At 36.2% G+C, this 13,055-nt stretch overlaps 1 protein-coding gene across 16 annotated transcripts in view; it reads right to left on the bottom strand.

Annotated features, from left to right (window-relative positions):
- LMO7 (LIM domain 7) overlaps positions 1-13,055 on the bottom strand; it is a 188,922-nt gene that overhangs the window by 123,129 nt on the left and 52,738 nt on the right. For all 16 annotated transcript variants that reach the window (XM_074329373.1, XM_074329376.1, XM_074329372.1 and 13 more), the window contains exon 3: positions 3,422-3,492. In XM_074329373.1, the coding sequence (XP_074185474.1) occupies positions 3,422-3,492 (71 nt within the window). The remainder of the gene's footprint in view (positions 1-3,421; positions 3,493-13,055) is intronic.

Genomic DNA, 13,055 nt, shown 5'->3' with positions numbered 1-13,055 from the left:
CTCATATATTTTTAACTATACAGTAAGATGATCCTATAAACACTAATAAACATTGAAGATAGCAGACAGAGTAATGAGTAGTATTAATAAAATTCATAAAAAAAATTATAACAAGAGCCTTCATTCCATCAAAAAACTACTTCGACAACCTGTTGACTTCAAATGACCTTATAGGTTCTTGTCAATACTTTTATTAATTAGGAAAAAAACCCAAATTAGATCTTGTTTACATCTCATTGTTTAGTAAAGCCAAGTGAGAGTACATATTTAAGGTATAAGGTTAAAGAATTACTACAACAGGCTTTAACCAGCAGAGTATTCTTTAGCCCTCAAATCATTAGATCCCACTAAATGATACTATAATAATTAACAGAAGATACTAATTTCAGTAGTAAATTAGATTGAAAGGCAATAAATGCACATAATATCCTCATTACTCAGATGTATACCTTGTCTGACACCTCAGTGCTCAGTTTATACCCAATTTAGACTATCAGAAATGTCAGTACACTGCCAGATGGGTGAAAGCTAAAATAAGCTCACTTCTTCCAATTCTTCATTTTGATATTTCAGAATGCCAGTTCAAAAGGATTAACTATTACTAAATGATAAAGGACTGAAATTACTAGATAAAATTACAAGAAAACTCTTTAATGGTAGTAATGAACTAGGATGTCTAGAGATTTTTAATAGGCTACAAGCAGACCCTATATTTCACAAGGATTGGTAGTTTTTCTAGCAGTGAGCCAAACAGAAGTCAGCCTTTTCCTGTAAGAAAATGAATTCAGATTTTTAAAATATCCTGATCATATTTCAGCCAAAACTCTAGATCTCTTGTGGGTAAAACTCTCACAGACAGACCAATCACTGTATTTACCATTAACTTAAAGTCTGGGCTTATAATACTAGGCTTCTGAACAATGGATTTTGCTTTCCTCGTAGGCATCATAACTCAGGTGGATGTGCTCAAACGGTGATGTCTGCTTATAGACCAACGAGGTAGGCTTTCTTTAGTTATGGATTTATACAGAATACAGTTACCTGGACTTTTTCCCCCCAACACTGTACCTTTTACATTAATATGCCTTCATTAACCAATAGCTAAAACAATGTGATTCAGAATTAAGAAAAATACCTTTTTAATACAAATATCATGCAGTACTTTCGTGTCCCACAGTAAACTACAATTGCTGACTTCCAGGCTTAATGGTCACTTATGCTACATTTGGGAAACATTCATTTAAGGAATCCTGGGTACTAAACAGATTGATTAGACTTACCTGGTAATGCACAAAAGCCAAGCTGGTGTTATTGCCGTTAGGAAACAATCTAACAATGAGCTTTGGGAAGTTGTGAATTAAAGTGACGTTTTAAAAAAACCAATATATTTCTAAACATGCATCCAAATGTTGTGTGTGCATGTGACCTTTAAGGTAGAACTTATGTATTTATTCTAATAGTACTGCTTGTGATCAAAACAGTTTTCCATCAATTGTGAATATTCTCCCTGGTAACAGGTTGGGTACAGTTTTCAGAAATCACCCTAAATCATTCAGAGCCCAGCCTCATGCATAAATTGCATTTTAAATCAAAAATTAAGTTGTCACTATCAAGTATGTTTAATGACCTAGCTATGGAATGCCCCCCAAAAGGGGGTTCTCTAAAAATGCTTTGAGTTACTGTTCAATAGTGTATAACCACAAAGTGACTTCTTTGGAAAGATCAACTATTTGGCCCATTTGCTCTCACATGTCTGAGCAATTCCATGCCTCATAGGCACACTTCCTGCCTAAACCCACCTGACTTCTGGGGCTTACAATTGATATCATAGTTTTGGCTGCAAACCTCTAAATAGTCTATAGCAAAGGTGGTTTTCACAAAAATGTCTTTCTGAGACATCTTTGCCCCTCCATCTTCTGAACACATTTAAATCATTCAGTTTTCAAATCAAGATTAAGTAATTTCCTATCAGTGACCAATTGGGCTGACCACATAGCCTACTAAAATTAGTTTAAACACTATTTGGCAATGACAGTTCTGAATGTGACATTAGAAGAGGTCAAGATACATCCCTTAAACTTCTTCATATGCCTGTCCTAAGACATATTAGCTGGAACCACATGAACTTGACATTTCTGTAGGTCACAGATGGTTAAATATTGACAACTTCATAGAGTTCAACTTAATAATATTGCTGTCAGACAAAGAAGTTTGAACACCTATCAAAAGAGCTGATGAAGTACAGACTATTATCTACATGGCCACCATCTTCCTAGCAACAACCTGCATTTATACAAAGTTTGATAGTTTATAAAAACCTATGAAGCTCCATATGTCTTATGGAACTTTGCAACCCTGTTAAGTAGGCAAATCAGATATCCTGATCTCCACTTTATAGGTGAGAAAATAAGGCTCAGATATTAAGTCACTTGCTCAAATGTCCAAAGTAATGGAGCAAAGAATCAAACCTAGGCCCTTTGATTCCTGATCTTTGCTGCAAACAACCTTCCTTTAACAGAATAATCAAAATCATCTAAGTACAAGCACATACACTCCCAGTGCTTACTTGCGGACAGATTCCATAAATACCTATGCAGTAAGTGCCTAGATCGGTATACTTAAGAGCGTTTAAAAATGTGGGTGCATACTCAAGTACATTCTTATCATTTATTTGCTCACTTCTGCAACCTGGACCCTCACACCTTCATCCTTATACCTTACAGGCCTGCCTACCCCTCACCCCCAAAGGTCACATACTTAGCTAACTGTACTACACAGCCATTGGGGAACAAACCATTACACTAAACATATAATGCAGGCCTCATACCATCAATCATGGCACCATCCTATTTTACTTATGATAATCAAAGCCGGGGATGTGATTCTCAATAATACATTAATTAAATCAATGGCCTGTGACTCAAATTGATTGTGGTAATGTAATGACTCTACATAAAGCTTAAAAGAAAAATTTGCTACTGCCCAAATTTGTTCTACAATCATCACTATTTATTGATGAAAAAAAAGTGTTTAATATTAACTTTCAAACCCAACAATTCCATACATTAAAATAATCAGAGTAAGTGATAGCTGGTGCAATGTAATAAGGCTTTCTCCTCAACCACACACTCCTACTGGCCCATCAAGCAATAATAGAATCTTTCTTGTTTACTAATTTAAAATAATATATATTTCACCAATGCTATCTTTAGATACAGAGACTGATAACCCCTTCCTACTGTCTGGTACTATGGGGGTGTCAATTTGCAGGGATCAAATCTCACTTGTTACCAAGAAAACATATCTGTGACTATGGTAGCCATGGAGAGGGGAGTGAATACACTTCCTAACACACACACACACACACACACACACACACACACCTTTGCTTTTGAAATATTTAAATGCTTTAAATACTTACTCACACAACAGAACACCATTCTCTAGAGAGGCTCGAAAATCCTTTGCTTCAAAATTCTTCTCTGTTACTGCCTGAAAGACAGATTTGGGCATTTATTTTCTGTTAATCAGGGGTAATACACAAGTCAAATCCAGCACTAGATTAATTAATATGCGTTTAACATGACAATTGAAGGATACGCATATATCAAAAGTTATTCCTTATGAAAAATTGTATATGGTTCTATGTTACAAAGAGAGAGGTTAACTGTTTTAGTATAAAAAATATAAACAGGAAAAACCACAATGAGCGTTTTCTATACTGTAGAATAGATGGATGACAAAAGTTAGAAGTTAAATTTCAAACATATTTTCTATTAAAAAGAAAAAACCCTGTGGACGATCTGTTCAATTAAGAGTAAATAAAAACAGATTAAGGCATAAACTTGAAATACCACTATATATGCACAGCACTAATTTCAATTCCAATCTTAAGTCAAGTTTCATTACAAAACTAAATAGCAGAGGGCATAACTCTCCTTAAATGTATTCATGAAATGGCCCTGATTTGAGTAAGGAGTTATTTACTGAAGCATCCTAAGGAGAAGATTATTAAATCCGGACACAAAGAGACAAAAAACACAAAGGGTAGATGGTACTGATTTTAAACAATTCCCCCACTTAAGGCTATTACAAAAGACCAGGCCACCTAAGGTTACCACCACCAATGATCTTAGTGAAACTGCTGGGACAATATCTACAGATTCTGTCTCTTCAGGGTGGAGGGATGGGGAATCCATAAAGGACAGAGTAGCAGAGAAAATGGAGGCCATAGTGGGAAAAAGCTGCTCCAAGAACCACTTGTGGGACTGGGTCCCCAGCTACAGGTGTGGGCAGGAGGCACTGTAACAGCAGTGACACCAGCTCCCCAAGAGATGTATCCACCACCTGCCAGCAGGAGTCCCTGCTCCATCTGCCACTTCAGGGAGAAATACGGTCTTTGAAACCTGACTGGGAAATTTATTCATCTTAAATGCTTGGTAAGCCACAGGGCCCCTGCTGTCCTGACTCACCACTGCTAGCTTTTCCATCCACCTAGAATCGCTATGTGTCTTCTATATCATTTCCACAATGCCCAACAGAGCTATAGCTAATCATACTATCTATTAACGGACAAAATAATGGTTCATTTTAGAATTAAAGTTAGTGTCTCATAAGCTGGTAGAAGATCCCTTCCTATACACGACATTAATCTACAGAAGGGCTACATTGCTGCAGGAATTAAACATATGCTGAGTGTCTCTGTTACAAGCATTTACCTGGATACTGGGTAGAGAGATATAAAAAACAAACAAACAAACAAACAAAAACAGGCAGCTTTTCCCATGTAAGAAGCTCACAGCCACATAAGTAAAACAAAAAGTTTAAAAGCACAGCAGAACATATCCAAACAGAACGGTGCATTTGTTGAGAGATAACCTTAAGAGGCCTATGGATTATCCCACGTAACCTGTGTAGCACAAACTCTTGAGTTTTCCCCAAACAGATCCAACAAAATTCAAGATGAGCACTGATCCCAACCAGTGAAAATATAGTAATATGACATTTATCTGGGAACTCCTGTCCAAAGCCAAACAGCATCAAAAGTCCCAGGAACATCAAAGCAGATGTCAAAGTCCATTTTCTCTAGTCATAGGAAAGTGGCTCAGTGCCACCAACACTTAATTGTCCTCCACTGAAACAATCTAGCAGCTCTATTCTCATAGAGGCAGTACTTTACAAGAAAGAAGGCTGTGCCCTACAGACACATGGACAGCAGTAAAGATTAACAGTTAACAGCACTGGATGGGCCAATCAAGAGGGCAGAGTGCAGCAAGTGACAAAATGGAAAGAGAAAGAACTCAAGATAGACAAAAGTATATTCAATCCCCACTGTCATTACCTAATAGCTGTGTGATCTTAAGCAAATTAAATAACCTCTCTGAATCCAGTCTGCTCATCTGAACCAGGGAAAACATCACCTGCTTATTAGCTTGTACTGGCCAAGATACTGTGCAATCAAATACCTGAAGGTAGCCAGCATCAATATATGCTTAACCTCATTACATGCATTGTTAATACTTTGACAACAAACTCCAATAATTAACCCTGAAAAGAATTCCTCTGCACCATATAAACAAGTCTGAATTATATTCGGAATATTAATTAATCAAATAGAAATAATGGAATATACAGAGCTATTCAGAGAACCTAACTATCCAGAACGATTCATTTCCCCAAAAAGACTACAGAAAGGCAAAATCATAGCACACAGATTTCAGACCACTTCCTTCCATATATCAAGATATTAAGGTACTCGTGTGTGTGTGTGTGTGTGTGTGTGTGTATGCTTACCGAAATCTAAATAATCATAATATAATACCAGACTCTATTTATAATGTATTTATAAAGAAAACAATAGGAAAACTAAACAAAGATTTTTATTTAATTATCTGCATTTTGGGGACATGGGAATCTGGCATGCTCTGTAAAATACTGAAGATAATATAAAATGATACCACCAGTCTAGAAGGCAATTTGTGCTATGAATCTGAAGTCTTAAATATGCACCCTTTCAGGCACACTGTGTACAGACGTGGGAATTTATATTAAGACAACAGGACAAGAACATAAAGACATAAACAGAACTGCTTCACAGTATTACGATAATAGCAACAATTACAAACATCCTGAATGCCCAACAATAAGACATGGGTTACATTATGATATATAACCATCAAACAGAAAACTACATGAAATTTAAATTCATGTCATGAAAGTAGATTATTTGTAAAGAATCCTTAATATGTTAATTATAAAGCAATTTATGATATAACTCATGAAGTATGATCCCAGTTACTATAAATGTATAATTATGCATTGTATAAATGAATATGGAATGAATATATTAACAGTAACTATTTCTAAGTGGTGGAATTATGGGCTAACTTTAATATTTATTACAACCAGAGGTGATTTTTATTCAATAGATACACAAATTAATATTTTTTTAAAAACAACATTCAAAAGAGGTCAAAATCCATCAGATTCCAGTCAATTTTCTGTACCTCCTATATCTAAAAAATAAAAGAAGGGAGACACCAGTTTTTATGCCAGGTAATTTTTCTCATTATCTATGAAATCCACACAGTCCTTAAATTTAATTGTCTTTACAATTCTCATTTCACCAGTGAGAACATTGAGGCTCAGAAAGTTTAGTTTTCTAGAAAGTTACAGAATCATCCACATGTAAGAGACACGAAAAACCTACAGCATATTATAAGTATTCAGTTATGAAAGTGTCTCAATTGAATCAGATACTAAATGTTTCGAAACTAAAAAAAAACTGTCTTCAATCTGTATTTAGGTCTTTTTAAATCTAAATTAGTGTATTATATTATGCAATATGCCTTCAAAAATAATCGTCCCCTGTTAAGGGTATAAATAGTAACTCAATAAATAAAAAAAATTCAATTAAAATTTTTGAATTTTCCTGGATAAAAGAGATTGGTACCTTAATGAATAATGTGTGTGTGTGTGTGTGTGTGTGTGTGTGTGTGTGTGTCTGTCTGTCTGAAAGAAAGGGGGGTGAGAGAGAGAGAGAGAATATGGCACTCTAAACTCCAACAACATGAAAAACTCTCTTAAAATATTCTAAGTTTCTCTGGACATTTTTATGAACATTAAAAAATGTTCAAACTGTATATGAACAATGTTCAAATAGCTACCACAATTACTCAAAACATCTGATTGTAAAGTAAAATTCTTAATTAGCAATTCATATAAATATAAACTCATCTAAGACCCCTCCTAAGGAACTAAAACAAAAATAGTTTTCCAAAAGTCTTAAACCAAAAAAAAAAGCATAAATTTATATCAGAACTTGTCAGTCTACAGCAGCTGTCTGGGCCACATTCCTTAATAAGAAACACACAACAGGGCATCTACCACTGCTGCGTGAGGCCGGATGGGGAGGTGGGGGGGGTCTGCAGCCTGTGAACCCTGGCTCTGCCATCTCTTGCCTATAACTCTGGACAAGCTGTTCAACCTCAGTTTTTCAATCTGTGTAATGGAGGTACAAAATATCTGTCTCACAGGGTAACTCTGAGAATTAAATGAGACCCTGCATATGAAGCGCTCAGCACTTGCCTGACTCAGGAGGACCATTCACTAGTATTAGTATTAGTTAGCTAGTATTGTCAGCTGTCACTCTCCATCTGTAGAATGAAGACAAAGTTTCATCTTCACAAACAAAGTCCATTTTGCCAGATGTAATATCCTTTTACTTAAAGAAAGAGACTGAGTTACCACACGATAGAGATCTACGAGAATACCTTTTGTATCCTGGAGACTATAAAAATTACAGAGGTCTATAACGGACTCAAAATATAGTGAAGGCAGTTTGCACCACAAAAATTAGATCATACTTTAAAATACCAACCCATCCTTATTTTAAGAATTCAGTGTGCTGAACGATACATTCCAGAATTTTGAAAGAACAAGTGTTTGTCTAGTAGTTCTAAACTAACAATTACTCATTGCGTTTTCCAATAATTCAGAACCTTACTCATTAGCAAGTTATTTGAGGTGTGATCCATTTTATGTAATGAGATTGTGATTCATAGGAACTAAATTGAGACGTGTTTCCCACTTGAGTTATCAAAAGTCAACACCAACAGGAGTAATTACAATGTATTCAACAGCCACACCTTGCCTTCTATAAAAACTTGTTTTTTTTTCCTCTTCCTTGCCTCTTTCCAAATTTCTTAACACAATTAAATAAAATCATTACCACCTTAAATAACCTGAGATGTACATCAGATGAGAAGATCTGGGATTGAATCCTGGACCCATCTTACTCTATATATTTCTTCTGACAAATCACTATTCAGTCCCCTAATTTTTAAAGGGAAAAAAATATTTGCCCTATCTTCTTCACAGTACACAAATAATATGTGAAAATATTTGACTTCTCTTAAAAAAAAAAAACAGACTGCACACTCTAGTTGAGGCTACTGCTTCTTCCAGCCATGTGGCCCTGTGCACTGACTGGCCATCCTGTTGAAACGAAAACTAAGGAGCGACAGGGCCCAAGGAATCTTGGGCAAGATGCTTCCTGTGAAGTTATAATTACTCTCCCAAACATTAAGGGCAGAGCATCAGGCTGAAAACATGCTTTGCACAAACACTGCTGCCAAACCTGTCCTACCACCTAGCCTCCAGAGAAGCCCTTGATACCAAGTGTTTTAAAGGGCATATTTTGTGGAAGAAAATATCTATCAGCTAAATCTACAAGCAACCAGTGCCAAGTTCACAAGTTTCAGAAGTTATTTCTTTTCCTATGAACATATTAATTCAATCAACAAATGGAATTACCGTCATACCCTTTACTCTTTTGTTTATGGTTTCATTTTAATCCTCTTGCTGGATGAGATTTTCCCACCAACATAAGCACCACCTTTCTCTAAAGCTGCATCTCTCAGTTCCAATTCTGACCACATAATCCACATGATTTAAATCCCAAACATTCTGGGAATGTCTCAAAGACTACTTATACCAGACGGGTTATCAGCAAAACACCCATTAAAGCAAGTCAGCAGGCACTCATTCAAATTTTTCAATTCCTTTTGAGCAGCCATTTTAAAGACATCTAGAATCCCAAAGCACTCTCTACCACATTTTTGTACAAATCAAAGTGCAAAACCACAGTGCCCGTTTGAGCTTGTTTTAAAAAAGAGATGGTCGCCGACTAAAACTAGGTGATGAGCTGGGCGCAGAGTTGATTCCAAATTGTTACCTACTAATTGATTGATCAGCTACTAGATCATGATATTTAAGATACATACATAACATTCATCATCATGCCAATCATTTCAACAACAGTAACACAAAAAACAAAACAAACAAACAAAAACCAAGGAACATTTACCATCAAAAGCCACTGTGGAACACAGGATCTACATCATGAAACAATTCACAAAATATGGGTCTGCCTTAATTTTCCACTCAGATAACTGAGTGTTCACCTTCGAAATGAAAGATGCATTGTTTCCACTGCAAGAAGCCCAAGACCAGCACATCTGAAGGAGCTGCCATGCTTTTCAGTCTGTCTTTAAAACTGTCAAGGAATTAAAAAAACACTGCTTCCTCCTTTCTTCCATTAAACTTCACTGTTGAAGCAACCATTATATAATCCTATGACTCCACAAAATAGGACCAATTTTTATAATGAATTCCATATCATTATGTCTATATCATTATTTATGATGCAATAACTGACAGATTGCCTTGGTCACACACGCCAAAAACTTACAAGTGCAAAGATTATGGCACACAAAATGTTTTTGATTTTAGTCAAAAACATTAACTAAAAACTAAACATAATTTAAATAGAACAAATGCCTACCTCCTAGCTCTTTGCCAGAGTAAAATTATTGAAAAAGTTATTCATGATGTTAGAGAAGCCAGTTCTTCCCACAGAATGGGCTAAAAAAATAAAAAGAAAAAAAGAAAGTTGGAATCAGAAAAGTTGAGACAGAAGTCCAGGCTCTTTCCTTGTTCCTCGTGTAATAAAGTTTCCTAATTTTCCCAGGCCTCAGTTTCCCAGATGATGACAACCAACACTTACTCTCTTTTCTTGTGCACAATCTCCCTTAATCCTCACAACAACCCTATATGGTAGGTGCTCTTACCCCATTTATACATGAAGAAGCTGAGTTACGATACAGTTGCATAAGTTGAGAACCTAGGTCAATAAGTAGCTCCCGACATAACAAGAATTGAGCATCAAATGAGAGTGTCTGTGAAAGCACTGAGTGAACTCTACAGTATAATTAGCAACCCACTTCCATATGCTTCTGGCCAAGTCTACACTGCATACTCTCAAGGGCAGGACTATCTTACCCAACTTCTCATTTGCTGAAACATGGCTTACACATACTGATCATTTATGTTAAATCTAATTACTCTTCCTATGAATATTTTCACTACAAATATTTAAGCAAGGAAAAACAAGACAAAAATGAAGACAAAACTGATGATTAAGTTTCACGTGTCTGAGGGCGGGAGAATTGGTTGTGTTTTGGAGGAAGAACCTGCCTCAGTTCCTGAACTCACCTACTAAAGTAGCCTTCTACTGCATAGGAATGACTGCATATCCTGGTTTTGTCCATAGATCAAGAACAAAAACATACAAGAGTCCATGAAAACATGTCACACTAGTGATACACCTTTTTGAAAGGGAATATTCTTGAATGAAACCTTCAAAGCTAGGAGCTTGTCACTATTGTTGATTTGCTACAGGAAAATGTTTCCAAACTAAAGAATAGGCTAGAACTTAACTTTCCACTTAACAGTGTGTCTGAACCAAAGATGCTAAGAAAGTACTCATTTATTCATCCATTCTAAAATCATGGAATGACAACTGCTAAGCACGTACCTGGCATGGTGCTTGGCACGAGGAATATAAAAGGTCAGATGTAGCAATTCTTAAAAATTCCTCTTTGAAAGTCTAACCCTGTTTTGAAATATGTGGTTAAAATGGCATTTTAAGCCGAAGCATCTCTGAAAAACGTGGTTAACCCTCTGAATTACAGCATGTTCCTGGTCAACCCATATTGTGTATTCAGCAAATAACATTGCTTTTAGTGGCGAAGTTCTCAAGTCTCTCCTAAGACTGGGCCTTGTGCTACATACCATCCCAGAGTATATCAGGACCATTTTTGCCAATACTAATATCACTTGATAGCAAAACCAAAGCCAACTCACAGTCTTCCGAGATAGTGGTAATCAGAATTGCACAGTTCACTGAATGATAAATGGAATCCAAAAGCCTCCTAGCGGTAAAAAATCGAAACAGTTTCCTGGCCCCGCTGTCCCACTTCAACCCTTTGTCTCAGTGTCTAGGGTAAATTACAGCTCCCACTTCACCTTCTCTTGGGAAAGACCCCCAAGTCTTCATGCTGCCAGGAAGGAAAAACAAAGCCAGCAAAATGCGAACCTCTCACTTGTGTCTCTGGGTAATTAAAAGCCAATTGTCTTTATAAACACTCCAAATTCTTCCTCAGTCATCATTAGGCTAAATGTCAGGTACAATCAAATTTTGGGGACCCAAAAAAGATGAGTTTAAACACAATTTCTGATCCAGGAGAAGTGGCCACTGCCTTATACCATTATCAATTTTTAGCTTCCAGTCTCAAATTATTTTTTCCTCAACCACAATTATTAATAAGCTAGAAATAAAAAACAACGGTAAAGAACAAAATAAAACCAAGGCAAGAAAGGAAGATTTGCTCCAGGATTATAATTTACATGCCAGGTTTCACCTAGATATGAAATCCAGGACAACCTGAGCCCTAGTTAAGTTCACTAAAAACACACACAAAAATGTGCTCAAGTTTTACAGCTCTCCTTGTTCTGTTAACAATCACAGAAACTACAGCAAACGGGTAGCATATAAAGTATAAAGTATGTTTCGTCTATAAATACAGGTTCATACTCTAATTTATGCTGTTGCAGACAACAGGGAAAAATATTCCAAGGGAAAAGTCTATGAAAGGCCTAGTCTACGCATAAATTATTATTTTTTTCTAGATCAAGAAGTTTTTAAATAACTAGCACACAAGGCACACACAGATGTGAACATCCATTATCAGTACATGTTAAGTATAGTTCAAATGTTTAATATAATCATAGGTTCTCAAGAATCAAGAGACGTCATTGTCTTTTGCAGAAATGTCTCACACACATCAGCAAGTCTCAACAATTACCTGCTTATCTCCTGTGGATTACTATGGGAGTCATCGCTGTGGGAAACATTCATTTTCAGAAATAGTGTGTCTTATTATAGGTGAGAGTCACTACTTATTTTATATGAAATTCAAATTGATAGTTACACCTTAGTACCTAAGATATACTTTACTCTCCAGCATAAGTTTGATATTAAGGGATGGGGTTGACATGACCTGCAACACAGAAGTTCTATAAATGATTCTTGATGGATTCCTACTACAGGCTAACAATGTGATTCTTCTGGTACCTACACATCAACGTCCCTTCCAATCAGCAATAAATTTTTAGGAATTCTCTATTCCCAGGTATCAAAAAGAAATAAAAGCATACGTCCACACAAAAACCTGTATATGAATGTGCATAGCAGCATTACTCACATGAACCATAAATATGAAAACAACCCAAATGTTCATCCACTGATGAATAAATCGAACATGGTATAATGACACAATGGAATATCATTCAGTCATAAAACGGAATGAAGGACTCGTATATGATACAACATGGATACATCTTGAAAACGTGAGGCTACGTGAAAGAAGTCAGACACAAAACACCACCTATGATATGACTCCATTTATTTGAAATGCCCAGAATAGGCAAGCCCACAGAAACAGATAGGAGATTAGTGATTGCCAGAGTTTAGGATAAGGGAGGAATGGGAAGTGACTGATCATGGGTACAGGGTTTCTCTGGGGCTGAGGAAACTGTTCTGGAACTAGGCAGTGGTGATGGTTGCACAACTCTGTAAATACACTAAAAAGCAATGTTTTTGTACACTTTAAAGGAGTGAATTGTATGGTATGGGAATTATATCTCAATAAATA

The sequence above is a fragment of the Rhinolophus sinicus genome, linkage group LG04 (assembly GCF_036562045.2).
Source record: "Rhinolophus sinicus isolate RSC01 linkage group LG04, ASM3656204v1, whole genome shotgun sequence".
Classification (NCBI taxonomy): Eukaryota; Metazoa; Chordata; class Mammalia; order Chiroptera; family Rhinolophidae; genus Rhinolophus; species Rhinolophus sinicus.
The sequence above is the reverse complement of the archived record's forward strand: the minus strand, read 5'-3'. Positions and strand labels throughout refer to the sequence as shown.